This window comes from Electrophorus electricus, chromosome 26, assembly GCF_041902795.1.
Source record: "Electrophorus electricus isolate QZ-2024a chromosome 26, ASM4190279v1, whole genome shotgun sequence".
Classification (NCBI taxonomy): domain Eukaryota; kingdom Metazoa; phylum Chordata; class Actinopteri; order Gymnotiformes; family Gymnotidae; genus Electrophorus; species Electrophorus electricus.
The window spans coordinates 4,120,001-4,138,173 of record NC_137522.1 but is presented as its reverse complement, the minus strand read 5'-3'; the positions used below and the strand labels follow the sequence as shown (position 1 = coordinate 4,138,173).

Below are 18,173 nucleotides of genomic sequence, written 5' to 3'. Positions count from 1 at the left end.
TTATCCAGAGCGACTTACAAACTCCTACCCTTTTGATGTGTGAGTTCTCCTTGACACATTTGGTATGTGTATTCATTTGGTGTTGATTATGGTGAGAAGGACAAAAGTGGAAAATGTGAACCAACTCTCCGCAATATACACACAAGCGCAGTTGATATCTGCCTCCTTTCCGACGGAAAAGATTTCCTCCAGTGATTTGGACTCACCATGACAAGTTAGTTCTCTGACTAGTTCAGTACTGAGTCCCTGTCAATATGTAAATATTAATGCTGCCTCATTCCAGCGACTATTTGCAGCCAGCGTGTGAAATTCCAGTAGAACGTTAACCTCGCAGCTGCATTCTGCAGCAGAATGTGAACCATGTCTTAGATCAAACAAGATCTCTCCTTCCAATGGGTGGTCGAATACAACCTGGAACTGGATTGTGAGAAGGTTATAATCTCTAGTGATCTTCCTACCTGTGGTCCATACTACGAGTCTGTACACGGAGGGTGATGTGCAACATACAAAGAACACTGTAACAGGACAGCTGGAATGAGGAACCCTTTACAACTAGCCAGATCTCCATTGTAATTATCTGGTTGGGTGAGACAGAAAGGTGTGCTGCTACTGGTAGGTGAAGGAATGGTAACCACGCTGGTAGTTAGCCACACCAAGCGATGTGTTAACAGTGAGTTCTTCCACCATACTGCCCAAAGACTCGAGATGCTGATGATGCTGGCTCAGCAATTGGTTTTGTGCAGCCATTGCATCAGGTAGCTGGCTTGTTCCTGATAACAAACTATAGCTCGGATACGTAAGGCTGGCAAATGAGACTTCGCAATGACAGATAGAGATGAGAGGGTATATATAGTGAGCACATTAAGGAGAACGAGACACAGGTGAGGTTAGAATATAATAAATTAATATAATAGTAATAATAAATTTTATTTACAAATTTTATTTGAAACAGACGTTTTATTTAACATGCAACACTTAACACATATGACAATGCTCGTAGGCTATATTCTCATCAAACACCTACAAACTTACTAAGACACATGTCACATATATACACTCAAGACGATTACACATAATACGGAACAGGTGGATGACACGAGAGGGCGTGATAACACAGACGAACACACACACACACGATGACATTTGAGGAGGGGGAGGGTCCATAACGTGACAGAACTTATATTGAAGATTATTGTACACTGCATTTGACAGTGATGCAGCAGAGTACGGTTCCAACCCAGACAGTGGGATCATTGTTATTGATGGACCTGAAGTACTGGATGGAAGTAAAAATCTCACAGATGGGTGCTTTCTGTTCATGGGGTGTATTCCCTGAGTCTCAGTTATCCCCCAAAGCTGAGACACAAATTTGAAGTGTTTCAAATGTTTTTCTTTGAAATTTTCTCCAGAATTTCATTATTTGTAGAGAAATCTACTGCTGTAAGAAGGAAAACATGGACTCTGACACTCTTGCACCAATTTATTTTATTTTTTAGTGCAGCAAGTGAAACTTTGACAATTGATTGAAAGATGGATATAATTAGTTTTGTTCTTACACTGTGACACATTCCTTTCACTTCTTTTACTATCCTCAAGAGTTACTCTTTACCCCATGGTCAAGGAGTGGCTAGCCATAAAATGGGCTATTTCATAGATGTATTTAACCGGAGGCAGACAACAGAGCTATTGTCTGTCTGAATAAAATGAGAAATTGAAATGCTAGGATTACCCGATGGTGTCTGTTTTACTACCTTCTAAATATAGGCTACTGTTAAGTATAGGATGAGTGCTGTTGTGTATGTACACGAAAAAGCAAATATAATTGCAGTGGACACCATCTACATAGTGATTCCAGTCCTTTTCCCTAACGCTGGGTTTGTTAATGGAAAATTTATTGCACAACTCACTGAATTACTGTCAGTATATAACTTGCCCAGCTAGGAAGAACAAGATTTTAGATTTGTGTTATGGTTACATAATTGGTGCATATAAGGCTTTCTGTATAGAGACCATTGCTTAAGAGAGAGAAGGTCAAATCTAGAAAAATCAAAGTATGGAGTAATGATGCTGTTTCTAAACTATGATTTGATTGTACAGATTTTAAGGAATCTCACTGTGATATTGATGACCTCACTGACAGAGTATGGCTTTGCTATTTTTTGAGAGGATACTGTTATTCCTAAAATGATGTTAAAGTATAATAATAATAACCCACGGATTACTATATTTAAGAATTGGTTATGAAGTCATTTGAAAAGGTGGTTAAAGGTGATTTGCTGGAAGAGTTGGAGAGGCTCCAGTCCCAATACAGTTAGTATATAGGGCTGGGTTAGGAGTTATGAATGCTTTAATCACATTAGTAAACTTTTTGTTTAACCACTTACAAGGTTCTGGAGCACCTGCCAGGCTTTTCTTTTTGGACTTCGCATCTGTGATTAATACCATTCAGGCACATATTTTAGCTAGGTAATTGCTAACAAATGTACATTTCATGGGCTGGATTATAGATTTTTAATATGCAGTTCTCAGAGAGTAAGAATAAATGGCTTCCTGTCAGAAAGGCATTTTTCTTCCAGTGGTTCTCCTCAAGGCTGTCTTATCCTCATTGCTGTATATTCTTTACAGTAGTTACTGTAGAAGCCAGCATGAGGACAGGAAAATACAGGGAGCCACAAACCAGCAACAATGCTTAAAAATGTGTATGCAATTGTAGTGGCAAGACCTGGCAGTTGCTGCTGGTGTGTGGTATTTATAGCCAATTGTTTTAATGACTAAATATCTGATACCTACTAAATATTTTCACCTTATAATAATAATAATAATTATTATTATTATTATTCTGCTCAGCATAAGCCTGAACAGTACAATTCTGAAAGACATCTGCATCTGCATTCTGTTGAATAACAGAAGATGCCAAGACAAGTCTCCACAGTTAAACTAGTCTTTATTTAACACAATAAATACAAACTGAAAGTAATCAACACGATGAAAACGTAAGACTCACCAAACATAAACAACACAACAACCATATACATTAAGCGATATGTGTGTAGACATACAATACAAGATACACACTGGGTTAAACACCAACACCGGACAACAGAACAATAGGGATTGAAGTACACGTGTTAACAAGGAACATAACTACAAATAGGTGTGACATGTACAAACAACACAGCAGCGGTGTGACAATGGACAGACACAAACACAAACAGGGAGGAGTCTAGGAGAGGGGGCTGTGCCATGACAACTGAAATGTTCATGACCCATATTAACTGTGCTCTATTTGGTTCATGTCATCCCCAGATCATAAATATGGCCAAACCAAACTGCTCCTCGAGGGCTTCTGTGGAGCTAAGCTGTGTTCAGGAGCTGCTCTGTAACTCCAGCTTTAAGCTAAACCTTAGTGAGGTGGAGTTGGAGGACTACTGCCTAAACCAGGAGGAGTATCTGGAAAAGTACCTGGGTCCCCGACGCTCACCTGTCTTCCTTCCCATTTGCATCACATACCTGCTCATCTTCTCTGTGGGCGCCATGGGCAATGTCCTCACCTGCACCGTTATCGCTCGTCACAAAGTTATGAGGACGCCCACTAATTTCTACCTGTTCAGTTTGGCAGTGTCAGACCTACTGGTTCTCCTGCTGGGCATGCCCCTGGAGCTCTATGAGATGTGGAGTAATTATCCTTTTCTGCTGGGGAAGAGTGGCTGCTACTTTAAGACCTTCCTCTTTGAGACTGTGTGTTTTGCCTCCATCCTCAATGTGACAGCACTCAGCATTGAGCGTTACATTGCTGTGGTGCACCCACTCAGGGCCAAATATGTGGTCACGTGCACCCATGCTAAGCGTGTTATCTTATGTGTTTGGAGTGCGTCCGTGCTGTGTGCCGTACCTAACACCAGCCTCCATGGCATCTTCACCATTCCCCTGCCTAGAGGGAGAGGAAAGGGTACCTTGGCCAGCTCAGCCACATGCATGCTGGTGAAGCCTCGTTGGATGTACAACCTGATCATACAGATCACCACCTTGCTCTTTTTCCTTCTGCCCATGCTGACTATTAGCATGCTCTACATGCTCATTGGCCTACAGCTGAAGCGGGAGAGGATGCTGCAGACCAAGGCCAGCCCAGAGCCGGATGACTGTTGCCATGCACGTGGCCGACAGCAGAAAACACGCCAGCAGCAGGTCACTAAAATGCTGTGTGAGTAAGCTGATACAACTATGAACTATAAATTATCATAAGAGTAAATACATGATAATAGACACAAATTTAATATACAGCTTATCCATTATTTTTCATGTATTCATTCATCTTTATTAAAATTATAATAATAATTATAAGAAGAAGAAGCAAATGTTTATGCATTGACCTTTTGTATTTGGGCATAGGAATAATATCATTTTGGAAGGATTTAACTTTTCTCCATGCACATTTACTATTGTTATTTTGGTTGAGGGGTTTCCGGAGACCCTTCTTTGCAGCAAACTTCTTTTGAGCAAGAGAAACGCTTGATTGATTGCTTATGAATTGACAAACTAATATCTGTGGTTTGATTGACATTGTGTTGTTGTTTTTTTTATCATTGTCTAACTGTATGTTGAAATACTACCTAGTGGGTCTGGAGGACATTTTTGGTAGTTATAAGCAGAGATAATGCTTCTTTGCACTTTGGAAAAAACAAAGTTCTCAAAAGTCACCAGGCTGATTGTCTTTTGCAGAATGAAAAGTATTTTAGTTTCCACAAGTAGTTTGGTTATGGTTTTAGAAATTCATTTAGCCATGGTAATTAATTTCAGGAAAACATAACCTGTAGTCTACAATCTAGTCATATCTAACCATTTGTCTGCTTTCCAGTTATGTTGGTGGTGATGTTTGGCATCTGCTGGGCTCCATTTCACACAGACCGTATAATGTGGAGCTTCATGGACCAGATCAGCAATCACATAAAGATCTTTGAAGCATACGAGTATGTTCATGTCATCTCTGGGGTCTTCTTTTACCTCAGTTCTGCTGTCAACCCCATTCTCTACAATCTGATGTCCACACGCTTTCGGGAGATGTTTAAGGAAGTTATGTGTCGTCACAAATGGCGCCCTGTCCCCAGGAAGCACTCACTTAGCATGACACGGGTAACTTTACGCAGCACAGTGAGTGAAGTTGCCCCCAGCAATTGTATGAACATTGCTGATGGAGATTATGAGTTTTATGAATGCCATGAACACGAGACCATGTTTGACTGACCAAAAGCCTGGATAGGCATTTATAGATGTCCCAAGAAAGGAAATCCAAGTTTGCCCCTGGAAAAATTATTTCAGTGGTTTTGAATGACAATAAATGACAGGGTCTTGAGGTTTGCATGTATGTCTATTTTCTTATTCTTATATATAGGTATTCTGAGTGACAATCTACCATATTCTTTTCTTATCGTAATCTCCATGATTATCTCAATAGCTCTAAAGTATGCGAGTGTATGTGCTGTGGCAGTTAGGCATGCCTTTGGTAGGATTCACTGCAGCAAAAGCGGACCTTCATTGCATATATCTATTCATATGGCCACTGGTCCTCAGAATCATGCTTGATGACTGAGCAAACTTGCTGACCAAGAGCATTCTCACCAATGGCAAACAGTGTAGCTGCTTATATTTCTATATGACCTAGCTCACAGAAAGTAGGTGTTATAATAAATATTGCTAACCTTATTATTGTGGATGATGTTGTTAATGTCATTGTCAACAGTAGTAGAAATGTCAGTAGAATTGATGAAAAATGCATATTACCCAATTACTCCCTGTGTGTATTATCACTTTTGATGATTGGGAGTGTTTTAGAAATGTCACATGTCCATGTTTCCTTGTTTAATTTGGTAAGCAGTGTGTAAAGACCAGAGGCTGTTGGTGGAATCACACTGCCAGAAATTCATTTGGGAAACAGTGGAGCAAGTGTAAGTGCCTATAGGATTAGGTTCAGTGTAACGGTGAGTGGTGAGGAGGTGGACGCACATGTGGAGAAGAGCAAGATTTATTATGGGCAAAATCAGAGTCATAGTAGTCCAGGGTCATATTACCAACATGGAGATGCATGAAGGAAAACAGGGGAAACAGGCTAGAACAGATACTAGGAAAATCTAACAAACACAAAGGCTAGGAAAAACAGACTGGCTTTCTAACAGCCAATATAACCATAACCATTCAAGCAAACAATGAACAGCCCACACACAGGCACGCAACAGACTTTAAATGCATGAACTGAACAAGGTAGAAATGAGGGACAGGTGTAAGCAATCAAAAGAGGGGCAGAGAAAACGAAACTATGGCACAGAACAAAAATACACAAGACAAGGAAAACATGGAACATGGAAGATGGGAGGGACTAACCGTGACATTCAGGCCCTAACTTATATCCTTCATGATCACAAATATGCAAATCAAAAATTGCAAATACAAATCATGATCACAAATATTACAAACTGAATGTACAGTTTCCTTCAGAATGCTTTTGAGTGATTCCCCACTTCCATGACTGATTGGGTAGAGTGTAGTGGTGCACTAAAAATCCTCACATACATAAAGATTGCCTGTATGCCTTGATAATATTGTGTATGAATGTATAGATGCCTTTGGACCGCCACATACTTTGTTGGAGTGTTATTTATTGTTCTTTATTATGTATTCAGAATGTGCTGGACTTTGAATCTCCTGAAGCCTCCTCATGCATTCTGAACACTCTGTCATGTTTCTAAATAGTACCCTTTTCTTTGAATCATCTTTTTCATATTTGTATGTTTTTATATTTTATTTTGTTTGTGTTTATCAAACTCCATTAGCAATTGCAACCTCGCAACCAAGGTTTTGGGAGTCTTCCCTGTGTTTGCATAAGAATAGTTGCAGATATTACAAAAAAAGAAAAAAATGGACAGAATACAATATTTTCTTTAAAAATGTAAGTATTCAAAACTTCAATAAAATTGTTAGCAAATTTAAGTGCTACATAGTAATGACAATTAATACATAGATAAATCAGTAGATAGATCACCAAATCCTATGAGCCACTAACAACTAACTAACTCCAGGGAATCCATGTTGGTTCATAATTCTATAGGTCACATGTTGTACTTGAAGTTAGATATGTATAGTTTAAACAGAAAAGGAGACAGGACTATTCCCTATGGAGTTCATCTGCTGCCAAGACACAATTCACAATTCATGCTAAAAAGTGGTAAATCCGCTCAATAAATCAAAGAACATGACCTTCACAGTACAGTTCATGTGTGTCTGTGCCCCTTTCAGAAAGTAGACATTTTCATTATGTTGGTGATAAGTAAACTGCAAGAGGACTAGTGAGTAACCAGTCAAGGGTCTGAGGTGGGCTATCACACCTGTTCTCATCTGTTCTCTCTCTTGCTTGTGTTTTTACTGAAGGTTGCTATGCATGGTCACCCCATGGCCAGTCCTATGCAGCTGTAGAGATTTTATTTCAAAACCAAGAAGTGGTGTACCACTGGACTGTTAACTAGGACCTGCCTTCAGTTTGCACAGTTAACTCATTTGCACTGCCCCTGGACGATTGAATAGTGGTTACTAGTGCCATTGGTTTATAGTTATTAAATGCTGTTGGGCAGTTTTTCTTTACACTGTGTAGGATGTGGGAACATTTACATTTCCTTTTAGGTTGAAAAGGTGCTAAAGGATCTCCACAGAGCTAATTGAAAAAGGTCTTAAGGACTCTCGGGTTAATACTATGTGACCTGGCACTTGCCACTCTCTCTTCACCTAAACTACTGAGAGTCCAGGGTGTTCATAAGGAATCCCAAACTGGTGCTGCTGGCATTCTCTTTTCAACTTTTCTTAGTTGCTCCACTATTGATCTTGAAGCCAGTGAATTCCACACATCCTTACAGTGTACAGTGTAGTGGTGCACTAAAATTCCTCACATACATAAAGATTGCCTATATGCCTCGATAATATTGTGTATGAATGTATAGATGCCTTTGAACCCCCACATACTTTGTTGGAGTGTTATTTATTGCTCTTTATTATGTATTCAGAATGTGCTGGACTTTGAATCTCCTGAAGCCTCCTCATGCATTCTGAACACTCTGTCAGTGAATTCCACACATCCTTGCAGCCTATTCTCCAGTTTCTTTGTGTAGGAGTTCTTGTTCTCCCTTACTCTCACTTTCAGTTCTCTCTCTATCTCTCTCTCATTTTATCCTTATAAATTTCTTCAAGACGGCACTATAGCCAATACAAATGTGGAGACTTTCTTCATTATTCTACATGAAGAATAAAAACCCACTGACGCTGGTAATATGAAGACAGATATGAAAGGGCACTTTCTGAGCATACTTCTCCATCACTAATGACTAGGCCATGAACAGGAAATAAACTGAGGAGAGACAGAGCTTACTACAAAATTGATTACTCAGTTTTCGGGTGTGATGAGTAGAGAGACATATGGACTTGGTTTTACTGGAAATCTTCATAAAGTCATGATAGACCATTATGAGGGTAATGGGTTTCCCACATCCTCTTTTAGAGTTTTACAGGTGCATGAATCCCATTTCCATTGTTTCAGGCTATAGTTCTGGTTGAGGGTTAGGAGAAACAGGTGGTTATGTGGGGTGCCATTTGTGAAGGAGGTTATTCAGACAAATAACCATATCTATAAGTTTATCCAACAATATACAACTTGACATGTTAATTCTCATTGTACCTCCTCGTTCAAACCCTTGCTAAACAGAATACAGAATACAGATTCATTCTAGCCACTGAATGTGTCAGAGAAAACAATAAGAGGGTTAGCACATTAACTGGAAAATTGAACCCTGTTCCAGCTGGAGAAGATGCTTAACTCCCTTTATGATTTGTCTGAATGGTCAAACACTGCTGTAAAATAGGTGACATAACTCTAAAAGTAAAATTTATTTATATAGCACTTTTTACAACACATGTTCTCACAAAGCTGCTTTACAAATGAATCAGTCCAGCACCAATTCAGAGGCAATAATGGTAAGAAAAAACCCACTGGGTGGAATTAAGGATGAAACCTTGGGAGAACTATGACTCAAGATAGAACACGATTATGTTGTGTTTGTTCCATAACTGAGGGGCTTTATAGGAGAAGGCTCTACCCTCAGCTTAATCTTACTACTTCTAGGAACTAAGAGAAACCCTGCATTTTGAGAATGTAGTAGACTATGTGGGTTAGAGAAGGTAATGAGTTCACTCAGGCACTGTGGCACCAGACAATATAGCGCTTTATATGTCAACAAGAGAATTATAAATCGATCCAAAATTTTACTGGGAGCCAACGCAGAACTGAAAGAATAGGACTAATGTGGTAGAGCTTTCTGGCCATGGTTAGGATTCTGGATGCTGCAATCTCTACAAGTTTATTTAGTGTCTGTTTAAAGCATCCATTTAGAAGACTATTACAATAATCTAATGTTGTTAAGACAAAAGCATGGACGGATTTTTTTGCAGCTGATGAGGAAAGTATATTTCTCAGTTTAGCAATATTACATAAATGGAAAAAGATAGTTTTAGTATCATGACATTAACACAATAAAATGCAACAACATACAAGTAAAGACTCTTCCAAAAAAGGTCCTATTAATTTCTTACCTGTCAGTCCAACAGTGACATTGGACAAGGCTGTTCTCTCTTCCATGTCTTTCTCCTGGGCACTTTCTGTTTGATACTGGAGCCTTTCTGTCTTCAGGCACCCAAAGCAAGGTCTCTGCCTATCAGCCATGACATGGCAGCTTGACCGTGAGCTGGTCACCCAAGATCATCCGCTCCCTCTTCTTGTCTCCTCTACCCCTCCCTTTCTCTTTCTCTCTCCCTCTCTCTGTTTAAGCACAGGAGTGGCTCATGGCGGGCACGGGAACAGCTCGTGGCTCGTTCATGCAGAGAACATTTAATCTTTACTACCCTTGTCTCTTTCCTTTCTACGTAGACCCTTAGAACATGCCTCACTTTTCCCCATCATCCTGTAGACTTAGATAGTAGATATAGGACACATATATACTCTGTGCTTTCCTCAGTAAAGTGGAACTCTCTTGATTCACTACCTTGTTGTCAGTGTCTCTTGACTTCCCCGGATCCGGCTACAGAGGACGGAGGGCATAAGGTAACTTGGAGGAGATCGAACCTGAAAGACTGGTCATTTTGAACAAGTTTCTAACAATTTCACTATCATGTTCTTCAGTCCTTTCTCTCTACTTCTAACCTGTTCTCTCTCTTGCTTGTCTTTTTACTAAAGGTTGCTAAGTCATTAGTAAGGATACCCCAAAAGGTGGCCATGGTCACCCCATGGCCAGTACTGTGCAGCTGTAGAGATTTTATCTCAAAACCAAGCTGTGGTGTACCACAGGACTGTTAACTAGGACCAGCCTTCAGTTTGCAAAGTTAACTCGTTTGCCCTGCCCATGGATGACTGAACAGAACAGGTTTATAAACCCTACTGACTTTAAATGTTGCTTGTTCTTATTTATCTTATTGTGTGATGAATGAATTAGCTATATTTTAGATTAGTTATCAATGTTACACCTCAAACACATTGGAATGGAATAAACAGCTAGTTTGATTAGTTTGTTATTTTTGAAAAAAAGTCCTGTTTACTCATTTGAATAAGCGATAGCTTATATCATATCTTCTGTTGTTTTGAACACAAAAACACATATAAGTAAGTGACTTCAATGGACAAATCTTGCTTCACACACTGAAAATGAACATGCACCTTGTGGTGGAAATGTGCCATAATATTACAAAGAGGAGACAAAATATACTGTTTTGTTAAGAGTAAAATAAACAAAACATGTTTTAATTAAATGTCTGCAGTAGGTTCTTGTGTCCGCAAAATGATTAGTATAAAATAGTAATTAAAATAAAATTAGTACTTATGTACTAAGGTATTATGTGACATGCAGCTCTCTTAAGAGTGTTCTCTTTTATCTGAATATTTCTAGATGAAATACCTCTTTCAGACTCAGTAACTGAGATTCCAATTCATACCTTTATTACATCTAGATTATTGCAGTGCTCTATGCCCTATATGGACACTTTATAGAATTGATAGAACAGAACTGCCAAAAAAAATATTAGATGTGTAATTTAAAATTAAAGTTTGGCATCTGACCTCGCTCGCTTACATAGTAATCGGTGGGGGTTAATAGTTGTACTGCATTCAGCCACTAGAGAGAAGTAGACACATAGTGGCTTCACTTTCCACCCGCTGTATCCAGTCCATTTGAATGCAGTCTATGGGCGGGACACTCTCATGCTGTCAACACTCCCGACCTTTTGACACACCCATTTGGACACGCCCAGCAAACTTTCGAAGCGTTCACTCCTCAGACCTGCAGAGACCTATGTCTCGTAGCAAGGGAAACCGATAGATTTTTAGTTTTTGTTTATTTTTTGCTGTCTGCGCCTTTTTCTTATTATGTGGGACGCCCATTGCTTACGTTACTAACTAGCTAGGTTAGCTAAAGTGAACTAGCCTTAGCTAGCTACTGCAGATGGAAGAAGGCGTATGGCAGCTGCATGTATTTGGCAGTTAGCTTTAGCTAATTAACTAGCTATGTAATTATTCTTTTATTTATTTTCATTAGGAATGACGAGGTAAGGCAGAGGGAAAGTGAGATCAAGTTGGCATTCCATGTATCTGGGTAGCTCGCTAAGCAGGCTACCAATGGAAATATCTACACAGATGGACGTCGTTGAGCGACGGTAATATTACCTAGCATGTCGTGCTAGTTAGCACCAAGTAGCCAAATGTGTACTGATAATCGATCTTTCGCGGCGTTTGGGACCGAAACGCTAACGTTAGCGTATGTGTTGGCTGCTAATGAGTGAGATTTTGGCTATTATTAGCTAGCTAGCGAAGATAACTGGCTAATAAGATAGCAGCTGAGCAACAATCGGTTATCTAGCTAACGCTGAAGATCTAATCGACTAGCCAGCTAATATCCTACTTAAGTGTTGGCTATCTACAACTCATAACCTACTGTCATAACAGTAGGTTGGTAATTTTGGTTATTTAGCGAGCTCCTTTAAGCACCCACTTAGCTGGCTAGCTAACAGAACAACAGCCGTAATAGTCTTAAGACTATTGGCTTTTTAAATTGGTCGTTTATATTTATATTCAGTTCTACGGTCGTGTGGGTTTGTTTGTTTATTTTACAGGCTCGTGGTTTAACATGCTTGCGATAGCAGATTTCATGGTATGTTCATAAAGAGGTGGTTTAATGCAGGTTCGCTAGATAGCTACGTAAGTAGCTAGCTATTATTTACGGGATTATGTTAACTTTAAATTAAACACTCACAGTATAGACATGGGTCTGGTGGACAGCACAGTCAATTTATGATTGTAGAACACTAGTTGTCTCCCACCAGTGCTGCACAATATGTAGCTAACTCCATACAGTTTTAACTTTAATGAGCACTGATGGTGAATGAAACATAATTATTGGTATAATCATCTTTCTTACCAAATTGTTACATATCGTTAGTATATCTTCAGTTCCCAACATTTCCTAGCTATGTTTTTTTGTTGTATAAATAATAATAACATCCATTTTAAATTCAATAGTGGCTCAAGGAGCTAGTTCAAATGGTATTGAGCACAGTTCTACTCCTTCCCTCTTAAATGCTTCACTCCTACCTTCTGATCTGATTAGGTTTGGCTGGAGGCTGAATTCATGATGGCCAGGATGTCTGCACTTTGTGTATTGTTGTTCTCCTATAGTACGTTATTGATAGAAACAAACTGATCAGCTTTGTGCCTTCGTGTGTCATTGTGATTTTGAATATGTTCTTTACATTGGTCTTGTTAAATGTGTGTGAGAAATATACATGTGTTAGTGTCAGAAGTACACTTGCAGGAATGAAAAGGAGGCTATCCAAAATCTTAGCTTGCATTTTGTTTTACATTCCCACAATATTGGATGAGGCAATATGCCACATTTGTAGGAGACAAATGTATCTGTCTCATGAGGGAATGCATATAATCTAAGATCACATCTTAAAGGTGGCTTGGAAAACATTTATTCAGTATTTTAAAATTGTTCTCTGAATCTATATAGAATCTATATATGTGACTGGTCATGGTGAAAAATGCCCAGATGAAGCCCTGTGCTCTGGCTGTAGAATGAAACAAGCTGTCCTTTTTTTGTTTGTTTGTTTTCTGTTGTTTTTTTGTTTTTTTACAACAAATTGTTGGTGTTCATGAATAATCTAGCAGTTCTACTTTGATTGGCTGGTTTACGGCAAGGCATCCCGATTGCTCAAACAGAATCAACAAGTCAAAATCAATCACTAGGTAACTCAAATGTGAACCATGGAGCTTGTAGGCATCCAACTGTATATGTTTGAGCATACATTGGGTATATTTCAGTTCCCAAACAAATTTGCTAATGGATTGACTAGATGTCTTGTCTAGTGGCACTTATTACCATCTCACTGGTGAACAAGGTATCATTATCTAGAGGGCGTGAGTAAGTCAGTTAATTTGCTAGTTATACAGTGGATACCACTAAGCAACCAAACTAGTTAGCTTCTGAGTTGTCTTGTTGATGAACTATAAATTTACCTGACAAAAAACATTTACCTGACAAAGGGATTGACAAAGCTACATGCTTGAGTCCTGACAGTAGCACAACCTACATTTGTATTTATAATTACTTTTGAACTGATCCTGAGCTTTTTTATTTTTCTAAACTGCACTTCTAGTTCCAATTGTTATTTTTAGCTGATTATTAATGCTAAGCAATATATTGCCTATATTGCTATTGGTCTTCCATAATATTTATTTTTAGTTCCATCAATATTTAATTATGAATAGATAATGAACATTGATACCCCTTGGAGATAGCTGATAGCAGGAGGTAGCAGGATTTGAACTCCATTCTCCCAACAACTGATCAAATCCATGTGTTATTCTGTGCCTACTCAGCTAGACTTCCCAGTTCATGTCATGGATTTTCATAACAAATACACATGAGAAGCTCTATTAAATTCCTACAGCTCTACTTCAAATGCAACTTTTTTTTTTTTTAAAGTTTGGTCTTCAGCACTAAATTTCAGCACATTTGTCATTCCTTTTATGTGTATTCTTAAGTTTCACCAATTGCCTATTTTCATTGGATTGGGTTGATTTCATGGATTGGGTTGAAAGTTTTACTTGTAAGGATAAACACTAAAGTTCATTTGCCACATTTATTTATGTAAAAATGTGTTACTGAGCGTTTTACAATAATCTTTTTTGCCCAAGTAAGAATTTTTAATTTTCAGAATTAGTGATGGCATGATATCAGTTTTTTTCTGGTACAGATCCGATACCAATATCTTATATTTGAATGTTGTCCGAGATCGATAATGATCTGATGGTTGTTTTTTTCCTCATTAAAAACCACCGTGAGGCTCTGGTTTAGTTGTTTGGGAAATATTGTGTGTAAGATGTATTATATATGCTATTTTACATATGCGTGGATATGATAGATAAAAATAGATCGAATTCTAAAGAACAAAAAAATCTTTGTTTACAAGATGTCATGGAAATCTCCACTCCTATAATAGTGATGAGCCAGACACCAATGGGTAAAGCAAAAGCAAATCTAATTTATTATTCATTTCAGACTGAAGGCATCTCAGTTACATACACACAAGGCGTATGTAACAGAGAAGCAGCTTCCCTCTTTGCTTCTGCACTTCTTATACTGCTGTCAGCACTCACAAGCTAGCAGAACAACTCAGAAAAAGGGGTTGTTTTGATCCCTGCCATTTTATCTGCAGAGTTCTTCTCAGAAGACAGATTAGCAGATTATAACTAGGTATGGTTGTTGTGATATTCTAGCAATGCGCACAAAGTTTACAAAGAGGAACTGTCTGCTCCATGTTCTTGTGACACAAATGTAATTTCCCTCCGTTTGTCATTTTAAGACAACACCAGCAAAGTTACATTCCAGTATTATAATATATTAAACAGTACATTACACTAAACAGTTTGCTCAGTACATTGTCTCTTCTTATGAAGTTTGGACTAGGATATCATTTAGTTAAGAATCTTGGGCATTTAATTTTGCTATAGCATTGAATTTTGTTCCTTCCATTGTCACAGTCAGTGTCTCTCTTACTGAGATGATATTTACTGTTTTGGTCACCTGCTAGATTCTCAGCTTTCGCACTCAGAGGCTGTCTCTGCTCAGTATGTCTTCCCTACTCACTCACTTTGAAATTTACATTATAGTTCATGTGCATTTTTCTTATTACTGAATGCAACTGTAATTAATTTTACGTCAACCTAATAATAACCTTATAACAGTTCTTGTGAATTTCAGTGGTAAATAGCTGTTCTACCTGCTACATACCAAATGCACATTAGGCACTAAGTGAGCAGACAGAGAGATACTACCAGTAGTAGAAGTCTCTCTTCACTTGAGCTCTGTTTAAAGCAATAGAAATTTAATCTGAAAACATTTACAAGATGGTTGTTCTATCTAGCCCAAAAAATTATGTAGTTAGTTGAAGTTATCTTATTCTCCAGCTTCTTGTTCAAAATCAAGTGTACCTTAAAACTCTGCAGGCTAATGGAAAACAGTGGTATTTTCTGTTTATTTAATGCCGTTTGAATATACTAAATCCATAGAGTAATTAACTTTGTGAATTTACAGAAAGCAAGTACTTTGGGTCATTTCTTCTTCTCTCCAGATCTGTTTCTTTCAAATTTCTGCTTCTTTTTCTCCTTTTTCTCCCTGAATTTCCTTTATGTGTGTTAGTTTTTTTTTGTTTGTTTTTTTAATAACAGATTAATAAACAAATCACCATTGGTCACATACATTGCACTGAACAGTGCTAAAATGCTATTTTGTCTTGTTTAAATGCTCTCAATAGAAGGCAGGTAGCCTGTTCTCCACACTGGGTTATCGAAATAATAGCAATGGAAATCAAATGATTTAGTGCATAGATATTTGCATTTGAACATAATAGTTTATAATCATGAATGGGAAGAAAATGCTACAGTTTTCGGTACAGTGGCGTCTAAACTGTGCTCTAACGAGCCCATCTGTTATCATGTGACCTGCTAAAATTAACCTGGCTGTTATTACATGCACTGATTGCTATTTTCATGCTAGATTTCTGATGTTATTTGATAAGTTTCCTTAAAACGTTCTTCACTGATATCCAATCCAGAATTTTTGCTGATCTCTGCCCGATTCCGATACCTGATATTGAATTGTTCCCACCTCTATCAAAAACCACTTCTATCCACTAGTTTTTAGGTTTGTCAACCAAATTTTGTTTCTGTGTAGTACTTGTATAGTTCTCACATCTAGAAGTTATTTGGTGTTGCATATAGTCAAATACTGTGATATATTTTGAAAAATATTGTTAATATAGAATTTTATCGAAACTGCCCTGCTATAGTGATTGTCTAGTGAGTGATTGTTGTCAACAGGCGGGAACTGTGGAAGCTTCTGTCCAATCTGAAAATCACTGTTGAAGGGTTGCTGTCCACCAACAACCCTAATGTGTGGTCTCGATATGGAGGACTGCAGCGTCTGCATAAAGACATGAACAACATCCTCTGCCATGGCCTGAAACATGAACAGGTAGTGAATCTGTGCAAATTCAACAGCAAGAGAAAACAACTGATAAAGCAGAAAGTATGAGGAATTAGAGACTGATGCACACTTGCTGTTGTAGTAAATTGATTGCAAGTTACAATGAGTTAATATGCCAATATTTACTGTGTGCACAGTGATGCCTTTAATGGGTTAAGTGTAATACAGTTTTGGCTTGTACTAGGATGGGTTGACCTTTCATGCTTTAGAAAGTGTTTCTTGTTCACAGGTTTACTTAAAACAAAAGGACTATTGGCGCTTTGTTTGGTGCCTCCGGTACATTAGCCCAAAGCTTGCCCCACATGTTGAACAGGTACTTGCAAAGAGAATGCAGTATAGCACATCCCTATAACACCACTTCACACTGTGATCAGGTCCCCTCTCTCTTCCTCTAGTTTAGCCAGCTGGAGCCAGTTTTGAGCTGTGGGGTGCAAAGTCATGGAGAAGGTTACAAGGCAGAGCGTTGGCTTCTTCACAGTCTCCAGGGTCACCTGCTGTCTACCCAGCTGAAACCACTGCTGAAAAACCAGGCCAACATGCGTAAATACTACAATGGTACCTAAGGCCCCTCCCCCTCCCTGAGCACCCAGTCTGGGAGATTGAGCTGTTAGTCTGGTAGAGTTTTGTGTAACTTCTGCTGATTGCTTTGTTCTCTCCTTCAGATGAAGCGTTTCTTCTTAGTGAGCCCCATGTGTCAGCCATGTTCCAGTGTCTGGAAGCTGTGGAACAGAATAACCCACGGCTGCTGGCTCTCATAGACACTGTCAGGGTGAGTTGATCTTTTTTGTAGGTCACAGTATCTCTTAAGTTGCTTTTATTTTTGGCTGTGTGTGTAACACATCACTGTCCTATAGCTCTCTCATCTGAAGGAGACTGTTCCCCTGGGCCTTGTCAAAAGCCAGAGCCTCTACCCGCTGCCCGGAGCCTCAGAGCTCCAACAAACTGCAGTGCGCAGAATCACTTCCTCCCAGATCTCTGTCAGAGACAACTCTTGCTATCAACACTTGGAGAGCAGCCCAGGTCTGCACTGTTGGCAGAGCCAACTATGCAGTACATACTGCACACTTCACATTGCAACCTATACACTATACACGTTGTACTACGCAATACAATACATTCTATACAGTATTCTCCAAAATGCACCATAGACACTATGCTGTTCACCACATAGTATATTAAACAGTTTACACTTCTAGCACACATTACAGCAAGCCAAAGAAAGTTTACTTATATAGAACATTTCATGCAGAGAAGAGGTTCATGGTGCTTCACATGAAAGTTATTATATAGATCAATAAATTACTGTTTTAAATGAACAAAATTTAAAACACAAAAACAAAATAATGATCGACTGACTTACAGAACAAATTTCAAATGGAGAATTACTTAAACATTAACTAAAATGTTAATAATTAAAGTGCCAAGAGTTCAAATTAAGTGTTGAGGTAAATGATGAATATTGAATGAAGTAAGAATTCAAAAAAATAAAATGTCTGTTGTGTTAAAAATTAATAGTTAAAAGTGCAGTGTTAAAATGCACTGCATTTT

The 18,173-nt window shown here is 38.6% G+C and overlaps 2 protein-coding genes across 8 annotated transcripts in view; both read left to right on the top strand.

The window, feature by feature from the left end:
- Window positions 1–3,315: 3,315 nt before the first annotated feature.
- nmur1a (neuromedin U receptor 1a) lies at window positions 3,316–5,241 on the top strand. The gene is made up of 2 exons (XM_027006933.2): window positions 3,316–4,201; window positions 4,856–5,241. The coding sequence occupies exons 1-2, from the start codon at window positions 3,316–3,318 to the stop codon at window positions 5,239–5,241; spliced, it is 1,272 nt and encodes a 423-aa protein (XP_026862734.2).
- Window positions 5,242–11,303: 6,062 nt separating this feature from the next.
- rubcn (rubicon autophagy regulator) overlaps window positions 11,304–18,173 on the top strand; it is a 25,051-nt gene continuing 18,181 nt past the window's right edge. For 3 of the 7 annotated variants that reach the window (XM_081708193.1, XM_027006881.3, XM_027006879.3), the window contains exons 1-6: window positions 11,307–11,733; window positions 16,460–16,613; window positions 16,855–16,938; window positions 17,021–17,180; window positions 17,288–17,394; window positions 17,480–17,645. In XM_081708193.1, the coding sequence (XP_081564319.1) occupies window positions 11,663–11,733; window positions 16,460–16,613; window positions 16,855–16,938; window positions 17,021–17,180; window positions 17,288–17,394; window positions 17,480–17,645 (742 nt within the window). In that variant the 5' untranslated portion in view covers window positions 11,307–11,662. Of the gene's footprint in view, window positions 11,734–16,459; window positions 16,614–16,854; window positions 16,939–17,020; window positions 17,181–17,287; window positions 17,395–17,479; window positions 17,646–18,173 lie in introns of all 7 variants that reach the window. The other 4 variants (XM_027006880.3, XM_027006878.3, XM_081708194.1 and 1 more) reach the window with 3 other exon arrangements.

Excerpts from the sequence above, each read along its gene's own strand:
- nmur1a (XM_027006933.2), top strand. The coding sequence starts at position 3,316 with ATGGCCAAACCAAACTGCTCCTCGAGGGCTTCTGTGGAGCTAAGCTGT. Across the intron at positions 4,202-4,855 it reads GCAGGTCACTAAAATGCTGT|TTATGTTGGTGGTGATGTTT; the intron begins GTGAGTAAGCTG and ends TCTGCTTTCCAG.